The 22,028-nt window shown below is 37.3% G+C and overlaps 1 protein-coding gene across 5 annotated transcripts in view; it reads left to right on the top strand.

Moving 5' to 3' along the window:
- hth (Meis homeobox homothorax) overlaps nt 1-22,028 on the top strand; it is a 349,085-nt gene that overhangs the window by 243,462 nt on the left and 83,595 nt on the right. For all 5 annotated transcript variants that reach the window (XM_073073576.1, XM_073073577.1, XM_073073574.1 and 2 more), the window contains one exon: nt 17,211-17,287. In XM_073073576.1, the coding sequence (XP_072929677.1) occupies nt 17,211-17,287 (77 nt within the window). The remainder of the gene's footprint in view (nt 1-17,210; nt 17,288-22,028) is intronic.

Here is a 22,028-nt window from a genome sequence, read left to right as displayed (position 1 = left end):
ACGAAAATAGCAGTGTGCTACATAAGATCAAATCATAAAATTTCCCGGCGCCCACTGGAACAATGACGACGCTGTTTCCTTTCAAACGTTTCAAATTTCCGTGCTTCGGTGAATAACGAATTTGGGTAGCTTACATTATCGAGCGACGTGCAATTTTGGGCTTTAAATTCGCTTTTTATTATGGTTCTCGGTTACTTTTTGCCGGCGCGTCGCTCCAGCGTCGCAGATACGCGATTGACAGAGCTGTCGCGTCGGTTTTTGTCGCTAGCTTTTATTTTCTGGGCTAGACCAGACAGTGATTAGTCAGCACGTGTTCTGATGTCGTCGGCTGAATTTGCCGAAGTTTTCATCGCCGAACGCACCGTCGCTTCTTTTAAAAACGATACCCAAGCTGACAGGTGACAACGTCAATTCGTAGCACTACAGCCACTGATGACGTAGGCTCGTTACTAGCGTTTTTGGTAGTAACTTTTTCGTATCCACATGTGAAAGATCTAGATGAGGGTTTAATACTTTAATAAGCAAAATGTTTATAACGATTACAAAAGTATCCATTAGAATTTAAGCTCTACAATGATGTAACACATCGACGTAACAGTAAATGAAAAAAGTCTCCCAAAAACCGGCAAAAGTATCGGATAACACATACCGTTATAGACCGCAGCTCTTATACTAAAAGCCGCCGCCATTACGGCAAAATGGCTATCAGAATTATAATATCAATTACCGATGCATTAACAATTCACATCAGAAGTCAGACGTAGCAGAAACGGGAGTCTTGCCTACGATGTACGTACGAGAGAGATAAAAAGATGGTGTGGGTACGGGAGGGAGGGGGATAGGAGAGAAGGCAGCCGCCGTCGGAGAGCTGTCAAAATGTCAAATTTCAGAACGTTGCTCGGCGCAACTTCAAACGTGCCCCTACCGTTGGCATGCGGTGTACGCTAGCATCTCTAATATAGTTATGGCGCCCTGGTACCAGCTCCGTGTTAATATTCATGCATCTCATCCTGTTCCTAGCTAGACACGGAGCCATTTTCGTGAAAGCCTCTCCGTTCCACCACTATGAATATGAATGAGTGATTCCCCGTTCGTTTCTTGGATTAAACTTTTTATACGCGTCGGTATGTTGATATGCATTCTGCGAGCCAGATTCTAATGTGCTACATATTAACATTAGAAATTTAATATCAGCGGCAGCGCGAATGTTGCGGGCGACAGGGCGTTTAAAATTCATAAGATACTGGAGTCAATAGTTTCCTTGCACTTAGAAAATGGAAAAGACGTTCGCTCTTTATGTCTTCCTTGCTCTGTAAAATATATTAAAGTAATTTATCTCTGTTCTTTATTCATATTTTTATTACTGTTAAGCACGTACGTTTGAAAATCAACTATTATGATAAATTAGAATACCTATGTACCTATACCTAATAATAACTTACTGATTTTAAAATTCATAACGTTTATTTGATAGACAAAAACTAACTAGAGCCAGTTAAAAAACGACGTGTAATGGACAATATCAATTTACAAACGATTCAATTACCACTTGAAAACGCAAAATAGCTAACCAAAAGGGAGATGGAATATTCCATTTGGCGTCTATTTCCTGAAAAACAGGCGGTTTTCTATTTCATTTCGGAATACCCACGAGTGGCCACCCGTGCTGTCTATCTCGCTCTTGACGTGGAGGATATTGGAACTGGCCGAAAATGTGAAGTAAAAGAAACACTGATTTTTGACATTTCAATATGCACTCATCTGCACCAGACGTGGCCCTCGGTTAATTAATATTATACCATCGAAAACCGATAGATCCCTCAAACAAATATCCACTCTAAAACTTGCGCATTTGATGTCAGATTCCCCGGAATTCGTCGACCGAGCGGTGACATCGAAAGCTCTCGTCTTAATAAAAACGTTTCTTACGTTTCCGAACGAACGTAACAAGCTCGCACTTGGCGTATTTATGAACGTCAATCACAACTGTCAAGAGTGACAGTAGTCAAATCCCGCCCCGTAATAACGGTAAAGGACGCTTCCAATTTGAAAAACACACGTTCGAAGTTGGCGCGCGTGCTCGATTTGTGCGATTAGTGTTATTTTTGAGAATAGAACTGGGATCGTGTCGCCTTCGGGTGAGCCCGCCCACAAGATGGCCGCTCTAATCAACCAACGCGCCGGGAAAGAGCCGAATGATATACAATTTTATTGAGCCGATGTGTTATTACCGAGTTGAACCTATAATTACACTGGAACATTGTGCGTGGGAAGAGATTAGAAAAAACATCTTTGAACGGCTCGTGCTTTGTAATTGGGGTGTTCGCTACATCCATTCATGATTCCGATTTAATTATAGCAATTTAAGTTCGCAAATAATGAGGTGGAAACGGTTTTTACTTTAACCCTATTTAAGTTAAGAACTACGGTTAATTATTGATTTCTTTTGTTGTTCGTTTTGTCTTTAATTGGATAAATCATTCACGTTTTTACTTAATCACTTAGCTTTGGAATATCATGATTTTGAAAACGTCACGATTTTATTTATGTTGAACTGAATATAGCTACGAATGTCTAAACTCTTGTCTATGCCAAAAGGTTTTGTGATTTATCGACTGTCATGCCACTTGTACCAGATGTGAATTTTCAAATCGAATATATTCTAGAAATCTCGGGGACAGGCTAAGATTTCGTCATCTTAGATAGATTGTTCTATTTCATTGTATTCATATATCTATTCCAAGGTGTTGAGCATAGACAAAAATCGAAGTACTCAGTCAAAATGATGAAAATTTAAATCCTTTGACGTATCTTAGACAATCTGCCCAAGTCTTTTGGGCATCTATAACGAACTCTAAAATCATCGATCTTGAATGGGTTTTTACTCTTGAGAACTAAATAGGAAAGACTCGTATCATCTTACTTCATTCATCAAATCAGAAAACAAATGCGCTTCATTTGGCATAAGGGTGAAATGTCACCATACTTTGACTACAGAATTAATAAAATCTACCATTCAACAATATTAGGAGAGGACAAAGGAAACTGTCATACATAAGCAGTATTTATTACAAATTGGTGCTAAGGCGTGCTGTCTTAAATGGCAACAGAAAATCAATCCGAGATAGTGTTCTTGTGAAGGTAGGTGAAAGTTTCTGAATATGTTGACAAAAATCTATAGCCCTTCCAACCTTAACATCCTGCATTTATACAACATTAGAGAAACGTCTAAACACTAAAACAATATTGTTATCACTATTACGGATGCACCCAGCAACGGAGAGCCATCACTAACCCTCGGCAGAGCCATGCCAATGCTCCGGTGATTTATCGAATGTCGCCGCGTGCTTCAACCGGACGAGCGGTACATTTTCGAGTCGGAGTTCTCTCGAGAGGTCAGGTCAGGCGGCTGATTTGCACCTTTTTGTTTTGTCTCGCTCTCTCTGGCTTATTTCGAAATATTGAGTGTTTTGGTATTGTATAATGCATTTTTATATCATTTAGTTCAGATACTGTAATATGGTCACTTTTATTTATACGTGCAGCAGTATTTTCTTAAGAACTCCTATTGAAGAGCTCCAGTGCATGCAGGTTTTCTTACAATGATTTAGTTTTAAACGCATTACTTGATCATGGGTCTGTGACTAGTATTCCAACCTCTGTGACTAGTATGCGAGTCTTTCTTACCACTGGTTGTAACTGCCGTATAGTCTATAGTCGTTCTTATTTTATTATGTTATAGAAAGCATTTAGTTCCTCATCTACCATTTTACTATTTCATTCTCGGTATCTGATCTTTCAGAATAGGGAGGATAGATACCAATTATTACATTAATAGGTCTAAAATCCAGTAAATTCAATGAGAAATTGACTCATTTGAGTTTTTTATGAGTTCATCTCATAATCTGTCACTTGTATCAATGTGCCTCAACTCCTATTAATAGTTACGGTTTACGTCATTGGCGGCGTCCCACGTCACGGATTCTATTATACTATTGACGTACTACGTCATTGGTCAACTTGACTAACGTCTGTTACTAATAATCGATCCAATGTTATGCCTATCAAAGCATTAGCGTAAAAAGAGATTCATCTATGAAGTAAACTAAATAGTAAACGAATATAAAATTATAGACGTTTATTTTTATAAATTCCATAAAATGAGACCCATTTTAGATAATCATTACCTACGTTCAAATTGCCTTGACAAAAACAGTAAAATGTCCATTGCGACATTTCAACAAAACAATGACGCATCATTGCTCGTAACTCATCAATCAAGAACAAACCAAACCCTTGTTGATCGACTTAGGTCAAGCCCTGGTCCTGTAACCGTCCTGTAGCGTCGTTCAGTAGTGAGGCGTGAAGACATCTCGTAGGGCCCGCCAAAGCGGTGTCGTCAGCGCCGCCCGAGGCCAGGGCGGAGCGCCCGCCCTCGCACGTGACCCCGCATGTTACAGTAAAGGTCTTTAGATCGTCGCTTCACTTGGGATTTAACGAATTTAACTATTGCTAGCTATTATAATAGTTTGTTTAAGTAATTGAGATATTTTTAATTAGTATTTTGATTGTTTGGAAAATTGTGATGTGTATAATCCTCTTATTATTTAATAAATATCAATATATTGAGATATTTATGTCTTAAAATGAAATGAAATAAAATATATTTATTTTGTACAGGCCTACGGAGGCACTCAATTGTTTTAGTTCTTAGGAATTCCTTACAAGCTTTCATTAGCTCTATTTATTGCATTAGGGGATTAATTTAAAAAAAAAAACATTTTTTACTAATTATTTATGTTATTTAGGAAATTCTACATATTTTCGCCTCCAAGATTCGCCATTTTAAATTGTGAATTTCTTACTAATCATTTACTTACTTAAGGAACTCCTGTAATTGTTATGCTCCAATGATACGGTAATAAAAATTTATCATGTAGTTAGTGATTATATTAAGATACCCATCTACCCTTTACTTAAGTAACATAGAGGGTATCAATGATCAGGATTGATAAAGAGATTGTTTGAACAATCAAATTTGATGAAAAACTGCTCTGGTCAATCAAACTTTGATCCTAGACCTAGGGATCTATTGTAGATTAATATTATATCCCTATATATACTGCGGGCCCAATATTAAAAAAGGCATTTATTAAAAGGTACTTATAATTTTACAGCAAAAACTATCCAACTGACCAATTGACCATACATTAACGTGTAATACGTCGGTCGGAAAGTATAATCAATATAATTAGTACCAGAGGAATGAACCGAAATGAAAATTATTTTAGTTAATCGGATTGCCGTGTGCCGGACACTGATTAGCGCCCCGGGCGAATAAATTATAAAATCGCATAATGTTGCCATTTTGTGTAAATACCATATTTTTGGGTAAATCCGATTAAATGTGTGGAGTATTATAATTAGACCCGTGTGACGTAGAGTCTGATATGTAGAGGGTTCTGGGTTTGATTACCGACCAGGCATAAGGTAGGATGAAGTACATACTTATTTTGTAATTTTCCATTACCATTTTCCCAAAGTTCCAAGGAGACATAAAAATAAAATTACATTAAAATAAAATTAAAAATTAATTGCACAAAATAATCATACGTGTACGTTTGGAAAATAATTTTGAATTTACAAAAACTTATGCCTGTAAATAAACGGTTAGATAAATATGTTTATGGATATGCTACAGATAATCTCGAAAATAATAACATTATAATTAACAGCATTTCACCGTGTTCGCAACTTTAACTGACTGGACGTGATGACATCCACAGATAAATAAATAATTTTGACATGTCAAAATATTAAGTACTCATATTTTTAATTAAGTATATCATAAACTATATATAACTATTATATTAGGGAGACATTTGTCAACACACCTCAATGCTACTAAATTAATTCTAATTTATATTACCTACTAGCTGACCCGGCAAACGTTGTGTTGCCATATAAATAAAAACATGTTAAGGGTGAACAACCCTTATCACGTAGGGGTATGAAAAATAGATAGAAGCCGATTCTCAGACCTACTGAATATGCATATAAAATTTGGTGAAAATTGGTAAAGTCGTTTCGGAGGAGTACGGTAACTAACGATGTGACACGAGAATTTTATATAAGAGATACGTTATATTTTACCTTTAGCATATTGTGGATAGTCCTCGAAAATATGCCATAGGCTGAAAGACGTCAAGTTTGCGCTTGTTTATTGATTCTATGGATCATGATGGATATGGAAATGTTGACTCTTTGAGCTTATAGAGGGCATTAGATTTGTCAAAAAAATCGGTTACTCGTCAGACACCCAAACCATAGACATCGCTGTATCATCTGTGACTGACAAATTGACGAATCTCTATACTCAGCGCTAGATCGTCAAGGCGCGAAAAACTGTCCCATCCAACTAAACCTAAACCATAGACATGCATTATCTGTGGCATCGACAAACGTTGCGTTCGGAAACGCGGTACGAACACGTCCGCGCATAAACAGCCGCTATCGCCGCTTGACAAATTTCATATCTGCCACGTATCGACGCGGCGTAAATCATCGCGACCGCCTGTATGTCGCGCGTGAGTTATCTGTGTGTATGCGGCTTTATTTCAACACTCGGCTTTTGAATATTATTAGCTGTGTTGCACGAGTAAATACAGCTTACAAATGTAAGAGTACAGTTTTGGCGTTAAGAAGTTTTCTTGATAAAAGAGATTTTTTTAAATCTAAAGGGAAAATAAGAGGCTTTCTGGCACTGTAACCTTAGGTAAGATTAGAGTCCTACTGGAGGTCAGCCACTGATGCGTTGCTATCTCTAAAAAGTAAGTAGGAACGTCTCGGATAAGTCTGTCTATCTTACCACACCACTAAAACTAGAATACAGCAGCGCTTATCAAACATTGTTATTATTAGGCAGGAATTGGTATAGCGGGGTGCCTATGGATTCGAACCACAATGATTGTACCACCTTTACCAACCGTAGAAGTAGAAGAAGAAGCAGAAGTAGAAGATGCCGCTATCGCCGCTTGACAAATTTCATATCTGCCACGTATCGACGCGACGTAAATCATCGCGACCGCCTGTATGTCGCGCGTGAGTTATCTGTGTGTATGCGGCTTTATTTCTACACTCGGCTTTTGAATATTATTAGCTGTGTAATCTGGGGTGTAAGTCGATTGAGGAAAAACCGGGTACGGGTACATGTGTATAGAAGTGTAGTTTTAGCGTTAAGAAGTTTTCTTGATCTATGTGGAAAAAACAGGATTTTTTAAATCTATAATTTCCGTCACTGTAATCAACTTTAAGTAAGATAGAGTCCTACTTGTGGTCGGCCACACATACGTTACCACTAAGACTACGAGTAAGTTAGAATGTCTTGGATGAAGTATGTCTCTCTTACCACTCCGTTCAAACCAGAATACAACAGCGCTTAACACTGCTGTTATTTGGCAGATTTAGGTACGTCGGTGGTGCCCTATCACCAACTTTGCATTAACTATCTTTAAATTATTTTTCTTACATAAACCACAACTAGATCCTATCCAACAATAGACCGCTTAACGTAGGAGACACTTTGTATCCTAGACACCGCTATAGTAGGTATTTGAGTGAATATCAGCAAATCAGTGCAGTTGCAACGTCAGCGACACAATGGCCGCGAGCCGCATGCAAAGCGAGCTAAATTGACAACTAGGGCTACCAACTGCTCTTGTACAGGACAACAAAAAGGGTGCAAAAAGAGCTCTCCTTCAAACCCGGCGGTGCATTGGCGACTCCTCTGGTGTTGCAAATGTCCATAGGCGACGTTAACTACTTTCCATCAGGTAGAACGTCTGCTTTATCGTCAGGTTCAAATATAAAAAAACTAAAAAAAATTGCAACACGAGCCTAAGAAGTAAAACTGTAGCGAACAACATAACAACTGTATAAGTTAATTATTGAAAGATATGATTTTTGAAATGAAATTTAGTTAAATTTTACTTAACAGTTTGTAGTTAATCACTAACGCCCGACTAGAACTTTGCCGTCGTAATGAAGAACGGAGTATTAGCAAAATAGTACCGAGAAAAACGCGTTTAAATTAAAGGTTACTGTCAAATCTAGTGCAAATACTTCATTTTTCTCTATGATTTACAGTCTACCAATAAAAATAACATTTCGTTCTTCCTAGCATATTCTTCTGATGCCATGTCCGATGTAAAAAATTGAATTGCGCCAAAATGTCCATTACTGTATTCTTTATTATGAGGGCAGAACTGGAGTCTTGTTAGTTATTTCTGTATAGGTCTCCCAAATTGTCAGTTACAATATTTTTTTCCTATGCTACTAACGGATCGGAAACGACCTCAACTGAGATCGAACTCGCCACCCCTGCAGCATCCGCTACCTCCTCATGAATACTCCTTTTTGCGTTTATTTCAACTGTTTGAGCGCGCCGCTGCGCCCGCGCGGGTCGCAGGTGTGTCGCCGGCTTTGATGTGCCTCGATATGCAAAGTTTATAAGTAACTACATATTCATCCGCTTCTTCTGGGTACTTTGCTGTGTCATTGTTCGCAAAAAGTACGGGACAAGTGTAGTCGAGTTTTTGGGATACTTACATTTGTTTGCTTATTTATAGTCCGCGTAAAGTGCTAGTCCGCTCTGAATATAGAAATGAATCGCATCGCCATAGTAAATTGTGTGACTACATCTGCTCGCAACAACTTCAGAGCGGACTAGCAGTTTGGCGCGGACTATACCCATGTTATTACGTATAGCTATGTAGAATATGCACGTTGGTAATCAAATACGCTTTAGACACTCAAAGTTCAACATAAGAAACCATCTATCGCGGATCAAATACCACTTTCAAAGTCAAAGTTCCACATAAAAAACATCTATTGCCGTTACCTCGGCCATAGAAAGCCTTACAAGTTCCTGTATTCTGGTTAGAACGATAACTTAGCAGCATTTTGTCAAATGTAACTTAATCCTTAAGATTAGTATCCTTGTCCTTGTAGTGTTTTAAGACTTGATTTTTGAGATGAATATAAATCATTTTGAATTTAGATACAGTTGTTTAATCCAATTTGATGTTTACGTCACTATAATCTACTAACTTTTTAAGTGGGGATAACTTGCAGGAAAAACAAGAGAACTCATTCATGCCAATTAAAATGATTTTAATATCATAATACGCGTCTCAAGTTGTTAGAAGATACTCAGCACTTTTGATATTGCAAATTAATACGATACAACTGGACACGACAAATACCAGGACACGATGAATGGGACAATCGTCTTCGGAATCGACCTTCAGGATGTGTGACGTCAGCGGCCCAATTCCATCAAAGGTACCAGGTTGACATGGGCGCACGGAGTTCTATCTCATTTCCCAGCCGGTGCGGCTTCCGCCGTCAGCCGCGTCCGGCTCCACAGATTAGTATCGTTTGACGTCTATGCCATTGTTTCTATTGGTCGATTCATGCGCGAGAATAGCTGAAATGATGTGCCATTGGTCCGTTGGTTTGAACTGATTCGTGAAATTCACTTAACGGCGAAAATTCGAATTTTAAATCTTTTAAGAAGCGTTTGCGAGCGATTTTAAAAAGTAAGTACTTAAAATCGTTCTTACACATGAAATATTAATTTGTACTCTATTCTGAAACTCCAGTTTGAAAATAATAGTTTTATTATCAACACTCCGATCCCGTTTTGTACGCCGCATAAAAATGACAAAATAGAATTGAAACCGTTAAAATTTTCCACTCGGTAAACTAATACGAGTTTTTAATTAATTCGCCTGACAGCTCACCGTTACGGGCGACATTTGGCAATAAAAGTCTTACAAAAAACAATTCCAAAAATTATTCGCCACAGAAGGGTTAAAAAACTATTTCGGTCGCGCAAAAAACGCGGACGTTCTGTCCATTACGGATTTGCATAATTTAACACTATCCTGTCGTGGTGGATCGTATTGACCGCTGAATTCTTTATCTGAATTCGGTAAAAATGTACCCGTATTGGCAGATGTCCGCATTAATTTCCTTCGATATTCCGGCCCTCCCAATTTCGACATGGAGATCTAATTAAAACATTCCAATATATCACCATATATCGTTGTCACTTTAATAGAGTAATAAAATTGTATTTATTGACAAAATCATTATTGTAACTTTTTACAATAGAGGAAAGTTATATGTAAAAATTGCGAATGGAAATAAAGTTAATTTAATCTAATTAGAAGAATGGAATGTAAAACAACGGTGAGACATTTAAAAACGCTATCTATGCTCATTCAAACGCATCTTACTTTACCGCTATAAAATTTAACGAGTTACTTTTACAGTCATCCACATTAAGATGGCGCATTGTTTTTATCTGAACAAGGGAAAACGTGTCGCTTTAACAGCTTTTCATAAGTAGTTAATTATAGCATTCATTATTCATGGAATATGGATACCTCCTTTTCTCGTTTCTACATGTTTATTCTGCCATTACTGTCACATTACGTCACCTGAAACGGTTTTCTTGCGTTGAAGTAAAAAGCGGCATTGTTCGCACATAAACTACGGCGTAAATAAACAAAGAGGCATGTCTAGCAAACGGTGAGATACAGGCGCGTGGGGTCACGATAGTGTCATCCATCTGGTCGCATTGATAGGGTTAGGACCACCTCCGTACCTTTATGCGTCCCTGGTCGGTCGTAAAGGCCCCATAGCATGGGACCCCCAGTTTTTTGACGTCTATTTGTGGTCGCCCTTCGCCCTTAACGACTCACAGTGTCCCAGTAGTGTGAGTAGGTGGATTTTAATGTTGAATTTTGAAGATTGCAATCTCGACTCACCCATAAATCTTGTTTTGTTATTTAAAACTGTTAATTGAATTGTTTGCAGGGAGGAATTATGGTCTTTTAGATGCGAACTAGTACAGATTTGGAATATAAATAATAAAATATTATTAACCATTTTCTTCTTTCTTTATGATATTTGGTTTGAATTTATTATTATATTAATTGAACATACAAAAATAAAAAATATAGAAATATAACTATATTTAAATAGCAAGAGTTATAACATCTTCAAGTCCATTTTACTTCCGTTTTCTATCAAAAAACTAAACGTCTCCATCCAAATATTCAACTCATCAGTAACTGAATCAACCTCTTCGCCTAGTCTCTTTCGTTCCAGTATATTCATTCATTCAATACAGATTCCCTTCATAACTCGACTTGAAGCTAAAATCCCAAGTTGCTTCACGAATGCGCCCTAACCAAGGGTTAGTTTGAAGCAACTGATACTCAAGGTTGATGGATTAAATTTTTCCCCGGCAAGACGTGACGTTTCCAGATTGAGCCGTAAATTATGCATGCCACGCCACGTGTCAAAACTAGTGTGTTTTCTTCATACCTTCACTTCTTATTCCCAACAGGACTCATCTGTAAAACTAACTAGATAAACTTATTATACTATATATCACAAAGGTACCACTGTTATAGCTTAGTGGTTAACTTGGTCTCTTGATCGAGGGGTCCGAGGTTCAAATCCCAGGCCTCTGATTTTTCAAAATTATGTGCGTATTAGAAATTAATTATCACTTGCTTAAAGGCTGAAGGAAAACGTGAGGAGGTTTCCTCATACCTGAGAAATCTTAAAAAAATAATGTTTGCAAAGGTATATGTGAAGTCTACTTATTCGCACTTGACCAGCGCGGTGGACTATGGCCTAATCCTTCTCATTCTGTGAGAAGACCCGTGCCCAGCAGTGGGACAGTAATGGGTTGATAACGACAACACCATCTCCTAATGTAATTTTGTATTGGGGTTTCAAGGGTGTAACGTCATTTGTTCAGAATTACAACCATACTCCTCGAAAATGATTAACAAAAACATCTCAATTGTAGACGTAATAAACAGAAGGAATGGCAAGGATTTCGAGAAAATGATTCCAATAAATATCGATGCTCATCACAAGCGCACTTAACCCTGGAATACCGACGGTGTTGTTTAGTCCCAGCTGAACCCGTACGTACCGACACGCACAACTTCCATTCAGAGCTTAAAAGCAACATCGCGTTCTTTTTTCTTCGCATATTTACATATCCCTATTCCAACACCCCATAGATGTACGCGCCAGCAAATGGATTGTTTCTCCTCCATAGCAAAACAAAATTTATAGTTCGCAAGGCGTATTTTTCGAGGCAGTACCGTGGGGGCTCGCGCGTGAGTTTTTTCGTACTCGATTCTCGATTTATTGCTAACTTATGCCCGGTATAATCGTGATTTTAATACTCGTTGTGATTTACGAGGGTGGATGAGAGCGGAACGGGATTGCCTTTCGAAATTTGATATCTCTATAGTGTTTATGAGGCACTGGTGCCTCGCGCTTGCCATGGCAGATGAAGATTCAGTTGTTCTCCTGTTATAAGTAAGTCTGCATAAATCTTTTCTTTCTTATAAATAGACCTTATGCCCCTTACGTTGGTAATAATATATATTAAAATAATCGGCGAATGAAGCAATTTAAAAATGACAAAATAAAAATATATAAGAATGGTTCGCAATTTGTCCACGATGCTCAAGATCGGCAATACCAAAAGCAGATAAGAAAAAAGACATACTATTAAATTTGGAAGCAAACAAAGTCAGCTAACTCGCGATCGGGAAGGTAGTTAAAAATAATTGTCATCGGACAAAAAGCCCCGTCGTATATAGCCGCGGTCCCGTTACCCGGAGGGCCGGCGAGTTTATCATTTTCCAGTTTTTGCGATCATCGTAATAGGGTTCATAAATTTTTGATAATGTTTTTTCGATTACCGACGCGCCAACTCAGGTTTGACCACGAAAAAGTCAGCGCAAAAAATCCGCTCAGATCGGTCGGGGCGAACTTGAATTTTTTTGCTGTACGCATACCAATTCTAATATTTTGAGTGCAATGCCCCCTTCCGAAAACGAAAAACTCTTTATCTAGAGACACTTATCATTTGAAACAAGCAAAGCAAACGTTGAAACAGCCACAAAAAGTGACAGCGCCGTTTCATACAGTGACAAGTCGTGTTAAGTTTATGAATATGCAAATTAATTTTGTCATTTTACTAATTACGAACATAGCATTTGGTATACTAATTAATTAACGGAACCAGATTTAATGTAGATACAATCAATGTTATTTTCGTTTATCAAAATAACTTGAAAACTAATGTAGATGATTACTACAGCTTATTATATTTTTAAATCGTCTTACCGCAAATGGTTTAACAGTTACGCTGCCACGGTGGTCTAAACCACCCCGGCTATTGCAGCAATCAATAAAACAGGTCACATAACCGCTTCATTCGCTCAGTTTAGACCGACGTCGCTCAAGGAACAGTTATAAACATCGGCTCCAAACATCCTGTGGCCATTTGAACGAATTTCATGCATTATGGATGCATTAATGCAATTCAACAATGCCCAATACATTCAATTGTAATAATAAACACTGAAGACCTCCCGTCTATTCCTGTTCACTAACACATGTTTAGAATTAAGATCGAACTATAAAGTGTAAATATTTTTGGTAATGGCGATCGATCGAAAAAAAATGTAAATCTCATTCGATTCATTGTTTAGTCGTTTATAAACAACGGTAATGAAGTCGCTATATGATCAATGGGTGGGCCAGAAATACGTATCGGTCGTAAACAGTGCGATCGCGTTCGTACGATCGACCTAATGTGTATTTCACAATTAGTTTACTTTACGGAACGCCGCTAAACTTCCACAATAGAGGAATATTGTGTCTTCGGCGTAACAGTGACGCATTACTCTGGTAATGACAATTATGAGCCACCCACGAGCGCTGACAATGGGTTAACTAGGCGCTTCAATATCAATAATAAGCTGGCGACGTAACTAGGCAACGCTGATCTGAAATTGCAACATAACTTTACATATTGTGTAATAGATTTAACGTTAATAGTATGCGATGTCATACAAGCTGTTAATATTAAGATGTTCTTTAGTAGCTTATGTCTATTAGTCAGCCCGCTTGAGCAGACTATTTTCGAAATCTTTTCACCCTTCTTTGAATTTGGTTTTCTTAAAGTATTCCAGTAAAAAGATCGAATTATTTTTCATAAAACATTCTGACATGTTAGAGTATTTAAAATGATATTCTTAAGAACCCATGAACATCAAATTTGTGTAAGTGAAAAAACGACGATTTTTTTGTCGCATCACAGGAAGTCGCTTATAACTAATGTTCTGGGAATAAATTTGCAGAAAAAGTCCTTCATATATCTCACCTGTATGACCCACTAGCTTATGTGAGGTCAAACAACTTAACCCTCATTATGATTACTGCCAAATTTATCACCGCGCCTCCACATTCCCCTACTCTCACGCTAATGAGACAAACAAGAGGACAATGTTTTACGCGGTATATATTACGAAGGCATTTAGTATCAAATTTTATAGACACTCCGTTTTAAAATAACAGCAAAAAGATTATTGCTTTACGAGCGGAGACCGGCATAAAATGCACGGAACGACGTAATTCGCCCCATAACACTCCCCTTTCCTCAGAATAGGATTGCGAAGATCTTTTTACGTGTAATTTTCACTATGAATATATTATTTACATACTCCCGCGCATCAGGACGCCTCAGTGATACGACGTATGTTGTTTCGTTTTATGGCTCGCTTTTATGGTCCCGGAAAATGTTATTGGGTCTTACAGATCAACGGTGGGTGAGTAAGGGTTAATTTTTACAAGCGAATGACGCACTTGAGATTCGAGGCGAAGGGTATATATTGTACTTGTAATGCTCTCTTAACAGAAATAATGACAACGCAAAATTAATTTGTTTATTTTTTTTAGTGATGTACCACTCAGTGTTAAGTGGTCTCCCAACACTAATTAAGATTGGAGTAAATGCGTTTCTACACTGGAGGATTTAACTGAAACGTTTTAAATGTATTGTGCACCGTTCAAACCAAAGTCTACTCACCTGGAGTAGCTTCATGAACCATTCTCTCTCAGATATAGGTGACTTGCGCCCAACAGTAGGACATAAAAAATGTTGCAATCAAACCAAGGACGGCAGTGCACCTACAAGGCAGATATACTCGTAGCTACGGTCTTATGAAATCAGGAGTTGCAATCAAACCAAGTCAAGACGGCAGTGCACCTACAAGGCGGAAATAACTACAGTCCTATGATACTAGAGTTCTACCGTCGTATGAGCAACTGAAAATATCGAACACACTCGAACAATACCTCGAAACCTAAAACACAGCATAATAAAACACTCGGTCGTGTTTATAAATCATAATGAAGCGGTACAGTCGCGCACAATGCGCGTTATGCGTCAGCTCGTAACGGATGACGTATCAATTTCTTCGGCGCGTTATCGGCCATCTCGTCGCCTCGCGCGCTTTTATTTATTTTATTTTATTTATTTACGCTCACGACTGTACTTGGGAACGATCTTGTATATCTCGAAGGGTAATATGACGCCCGTTTGATTTTTGTTGAGATTTTTCGGGAATTTATTAAGACAATATCAAATACGACGCTAAGATACTCCTTCATTTGAATTAACACGTAATCTGTGAAATTAATGTTATTGAGGTACCTACTGGCATCGCATAGTAAATGCTTATAAATAGATAGTGAATTATGTATCTTTGTATTTTAATACCGCATTTGAATTTTTAATTAAAATCACAAGCACACGAGTAGTTTCATAGGCTTTAAAATTTATACGCCGTTTCCAATAACATTATAATAATAAACAAGAGGGACACGGGAAACGCAAACCGAGAAACCGGCTTAAATTACGAGAATATTCCGAGAAGATATAATGAATTTGAGCGGGACGTCGTGTAGTTTTATCCGTTTTACCCAATCCGAGATTCGCGCAAAATGATAAGTAGTCACGTATCATAACAGCGGGTATCGGCCGGGGAGTCGAACGAGTTAATAATTTACTACCTACCTACCTGCTACCTGCGGCTACGGATGAAATAGAGGAGGTCTCAGAGGAGCCTCCCTGCGAAACCAATATCATTAGATCTACGTGCGACTCATGTCGCCCTGGTACTTTCATATTCTGAGAGGTATTTTTCTTCGGTTTAAATAATTTTCTTTGCGTGTGTATATATATCTTTTTGGATCTGGGAATATGAATGTATTTTTCATTTTTGCACGTTTTCATTTTGAATGAAATTGTAAGACACGTCTGCAATTTTACATTAGTAGGTAAAGTTTTTTTCAATACGTTTGTCTGTAGCTTGAGCTTTTAAAAAGTTCAATGTTCTCTTTGGGATTCGATAAAAATATTTTCGACGTCGTCGTAAACCCATTTTCGTCCACTGCTGCGCACGGATTTCCTCTTCGACTAAAAGGCGTTTCAGACAAGTCCACCTCTTAACCTCTTACCTTGAAAAACATTTTTAAAACTCTCATTTTACTTCACCATTATAGTAATAATACGCATATAAACTTGAAAAATCAAAGGTTGATTAATTAAGAACCTATTAAGAAACAGAGTTTCAGGTGAAATAATTTTCCATACTAACAATTACACAAATTGAATCACAAACAAACAGACGACTCCATAGCTACCCCCTTACCGTAATCCCCACTTCCGGGCTTAAAAAGGCGTTTTATTTAAATTAGAAGCAAACCGGGCAATCGGATTTAATTAGTCAATTTGGTTGTCCGAGCAGATTCGATTAGGATCCTGTCTAATTGTGTTCCGTTCGCGTTCGACGGGTTAAAAAACTTCGTAAGAGGGTAGAATAGGAAAAGTTTGGCGTTCGGTGTCTTGTATGTTGTCTATTAGTTGTGTTGGTGATAAGTGTTTGTGGTGCGACTTCTGAGGCACCACCGTCACATCTGTCTCTTAACAACAGTAGTATTAAGTGCGTGTGTACATTATGAACATATTTGCGTAATAACAGCAGTGTTAAGCGCGTGTTTCGCTTTGAAGGAAGTGGTAAGGGACATACTTATATGAAGCGTTGTAACTCAGTGCTTACTTGCTCAGGCATCTGGGGCAAACCACTGGTATTATTTTGGGTTGATTACAGATAGCCATAAACGGCAGTAACCACTTATCATCAGACATACTTATTTATTAATTGTATATTATAAAAATAAACTTATATTTGGAGGCAACTCATATGTTTATTATGTCATCACAAGTTTTTAATATAAGTTTTGTTTATTTGTTACAGCACCCCTACCCATCGGAGGACCAGAAGAAGCAATTAGCACAAGACACAGGGTTAACGATACTACAAGTAAATAATTGGTAAGTACATAATTTATTATAGATACTATTAACCGTTATAATAGGTAAATAGATCCTATATATAATATTACAGATATTATTTTTTACCTTGGCTGTGAGAATCGGGATAATATGACCTAAAATTATGACTTTTTATTTTGATGAATATCGCCAAAATACCTATGACCTAAAATTATGACTTTCACCTAATTTTCGCGGTAAGGACTGTCAAGTCTTTAATAAAATACTTTATTTTGAACTAATTTTTACATGAGTAACCTAAATAATACCATAGAATACTATAGAATAATACCATAGCTATGTGATACCATTTATAAATATAATTTAATAATATTGATTTAGATATCGAAATTACTTACTTAAATGAAAGTCATAATCAGAACTAATAAGAAGAGAGTACAATGCCTCTATATAATGTTAAAGGTAAATAGGTAATAGGTTATGAGTAGGCTTATCCAACAATTTCGTTAGTAACATAATATATATGCCATTATCGTTCTACACACGGAGTAGGTGTTATTACATTATATTATCCTACTGTTATAATTTTCGCGACTTCAGTGACACGACAAAAGTAAAAAAAAAGACAAAGTCGCATACTAATCATTCCTACTGGACTTTTTGCGTTAAACTTAAACTTAACACAAACAACAGCTTTATAATCTTATATATGAAATTCTCGTGGCACAGTGTCAGTTGCCGTACTCCTTCGAAACGGCTTTACTGATTTTCACTAAATTTTATATGCATATTCAATAGGTCTGAGAATCGGCTACTATCTATTTTTCATACCCCTAAGTGATAAGGGTTGTTCACCCTTAACATTTTTTTATTTATATGGCAACACAACGTTTGCCGGGTCAGCTAGTAATAGATATACAAATATTCTGAGGGTTCCGTAGTCATAACTTAAACTATATTTTTCTGTTATTTAGTAGATTTTCCCAAGAAATAGCGCTCTGATAGATTTTAGATATTAGTATCGCGGCAACTGACGCTCACCATCCGATGTAACCGAACACCTTAACTATCTACCACCATCGCGTATAATTAGGCTATTGTTAGATACAAAGCGATAATCGCTATGTCATGGGGCTTTTAAAAAAGGTGCACAAAGAGCTCTCCTCCAAAGCTATGCATTGGCGACTCCTCTGGTGTTGCACATGTCCATAAGCGTCGGTCACTGCTTTCTATAAGTTAGCCCGTCTGCCTCATCGTTTAGTTTTAAATAAATAAAAACGTTAGATACAATGTTTAATACGAAAATAATTAAGAATATTTTCATTGTCATTTCATTTACAAAGTTAGAATAAGTGTAAGTATAATAATAATAATCCTAGTTGTCCCATCGTTGTGTACGGGAGTCATCTAACTTTGAGAGCGGTTTAGGTCATAGTCCACTGCGCTGACTTCACATTATACCTTTTTTTTTTTTCTCTCTTCTTTTACAAAACTAACAAGCAAGTAGGTTTCCTTACGATTTGTCCCTGTAGTTCCGGGACTAGAATAGGGCTACGGTATCCCCTGCCTGTCGTAGGAGGCGACTAAAAGGGGGCTTCCGGGGTTGCGGACGGCAAGAGTGGGAGCTCGAACCGTCCAGCAAGCGACCCCGGGAAGGACGGCGGAAGGAGGCCGGTTGTGTTCCGTTGGAGATCCCGGAGTTCTCCAACAAGCGTTAAAGGACGGCCACCTAGGGGGGGTTTTAGTGCGGTAAAAATCCCACATAACCCGGCGTCGCTCCCACGTCGTCGGGTACCTTTTGAAGGTTTCCCCCTCGAGAAAAAAAAAAAAAAAAAAGGTTTCCTTACGATTGTGCTATAAAACTAAAAAAAACAGTAATAATTTTGCTGGGATTATATTAAAAATAAATGAATCCATGTGCTACAGTAGCGTGGTCTCGCGGTGTATAACGAAACATAATATGTAGCATAAGCGAGTAGCTTTAACATCTTTTAAATCTCACCGCTTGCAATCGAACAAGCCGCCAACCAACCAAGTTCTTAGTCAGTGCAGGAATAACGTGATTATCTCCGTTGGGCTGATATAAAACGCGTATTTTATGAGCCGTGCGCTCTGCCTAGCCAATAAATGCGCTTAATAATGCGCAAGGAATTCCCGACCGCACTAAACATGTATCGTGGCGTTGGTCGACTTTTTGGTTTGGATTAAATTACGAGAAAATTATGTTAGGTATGAATCGATCTGTATTTTTTGCAAAAGAGTCATTATATTTTATTTTTGCGATATTTAAATGATAAATAAATTCGTTCTCTTGATGGAAAGGCTATTGCTGCCTGTGGACGTCTATAATCAAACCTAGATAGGATTAGAATACCCTACATATGGTCCGCTTCAGATGATTTGCTTTTCCTGGGAACTAAGTAGCATAACTCGTTTGAGTGGGGTTAGCTTACCACACCCTTCAAATCAGGACACAGCAGCGCTCTAATAAACCAGAATTAGATGAGATGGTGTTGCCTCTACAATCTACCATCCTCCAGTTAAAATTTGCGAACACTCGGCCAAATAACTCGCCGAATAATGACGATTATGTAAACACCTCGCACGAGAACGCGCAATCATTTGATTTATTCTGAAAACCCGAATAGATGATTATATCGTACTCGCGTCTATTCGCCTTTACTCGGCGAGTACCCAAACCTCGCATACAATCGAAATCCGATTCAGTCGGCGCAAACACGATCCATTCATCTATTAGGATTACAGTATATAATACTATAATACTGTCGAATGCCGCAGTAAATTAATTAAATTACTTTATGCCGGCACTAATGCGGCCAATTATCAAATAATAATCAGATCGGCTCTTGGGTATGGCAGATATGATTAATGGTTTGAAAAGAAAAACTAAATTACTTAGTATGATTTTAAGAGGGTTCTCGTTGGATTCGTTAAGGCCTGTGATGGTACAACTTTTGTACCGATATGTAGCTAATTCGTGTTTAACAGGCTTGTGTTTTCTTTTATTTATTTTGACGCCTTTTTGACGGTATCAAAATAGACAACTAGAGTGAGAGAGATAGGATCATACGAGGCGTTCCAACTTAGCTCTCAGGTAGCAACGCATCTATAGATAACCTCAGGTTATCTCTTATCCTAGATCTGGGATTGAGTATAGATGTCCATGAGACGCAATTGCCACTTAGCATGATGAACTGTATTCTCGTATGCTATTTCTATACATACGATTTCAATGTTTTTTTAGAGTATGTTATGATTAATTAATTCCAGCTAGAAAGATAGATTAGTATTAGACACTTTTGGTGGTACTGTTGTTCAGAATTTTTGGGTCAGGACCTCATCTGATCGGACTCGGACCCATTAGTTATAATACAAAATATACGCCAAACAATATTTAATTTAAAATAATACAAAGAAAACTATTTTTATTTGAGTAAATAAAAACAAAATATTTCAATATTTGTTCACGTGCGTTCTTAGTTTAAAGAAATAAAGGTAAAAAAATAGTAAATTTGTCCATATGCGTTGCATTAGCGTGTGGGTGTGCATATCGCATGCGCGCGCGCATCCGACAATAAACCGCGGAGTAAATTGGCCATTGCGCCATGTCGATCCAACATGGCCGCCGAGTTCCTTACATGCCGGTGCTCGATTTTATATTTTTTTAATCCAATTTACATAATACGTGTATTTTTCACTTAATCTATTTAGACTTGAAAAAAAGGACAAATAAATTATTTATTAAATTTATCGTATGTAACAAATTTTTTTCATAACTATCAATCAATAAGTCATAATTATGTCGAGTTTTACTGTTATTTTGTTTTATTTTTTTCAAATATCGTAATAGGTACTGTAACTTTTTATGTTACTTTATTCTCCAGATATTAATGTCAAAACATTTTAACAAATTGAAAGTATATTTCTGACATTTATGAATCATTCGATTTCCATTCTGTCAAAGTATTTCTTCACACCTATCACTTATCATCGTAGTTACACTACAATTTAAGACAAAGTGTAATTATAGTATCAAAGTACATAATTACATGGTGCATCTTCAATTACATACAAAAGTCACATCAAGTCGACACGATCGGGTCGGAGGTGAGCCTTTGTGTACTTCTGCTCGCCTGGTACCAGCACTACATAATTACTATGTGTAATTAATTTTTTTCGCTAATCACAAATCCAGGAAGTGTCAGACACTTGAAATAGTTGTGTGTGAATAATCGGCTCTCTATTATAATAATAATTATCTATAAGATGTCTAGTGTGTAATGGTATTAATTGGTCACGAAGTAACTTTAAATATTTAAACGATTTTTTGTTGTTATGTACATGAATTTGTTTCTTGGACATGCCTGTTCCAAATTTAAATAATTCTTGTCTCAAAAAAAGATAAAATTACGTAATATAACTACCATACGTCATAACTCCCTATCTTATCTAATACGTAATAAAAATAAAAAAAATACGAAGGAAAACTTAATGTTATCTTAAATTAAAACATTAGTTCCATAAAACCAACGCAATAAATAAGAATAGCGTAGTAATTAGTTATTAACATCTACCAGGGCTACATAAAGTTAAGTCAATTAAAATTAAATTAAGCGTACTTTTCTTGACTTGAGTTCGTACCGTGTGAATCATAAGTGTATTTAGTTTTAATAATAACAGGTAATTCTGTTTCTCTTTACTTTTATTACCTATTTGTATTAACAATCTCAAATCTGAAGCTGAGTATTGCTTCTTATTG

Source organism: Epargyreus clarus, unplaced genomic scaffold (assembly GCF_041222505.1).
Source record: "Epargyreus clarus isolate Ecla_fem2 unplaced genomic scaffold, WU_Ecla_fem_2.2 ptg000006l, whole genome shotgun sequence".
Lineage (NCBI taxonomy): Eukaryota > Metazoa > Arthropoda > Insecta > Lepidoptera > Hesperiidae > Epargyreus > Epargyreus clarus.
Note: the sequence above shows the minus strand (reverse complement) of the source record. Positions and strands in the feature narration are given on the sequence as shown.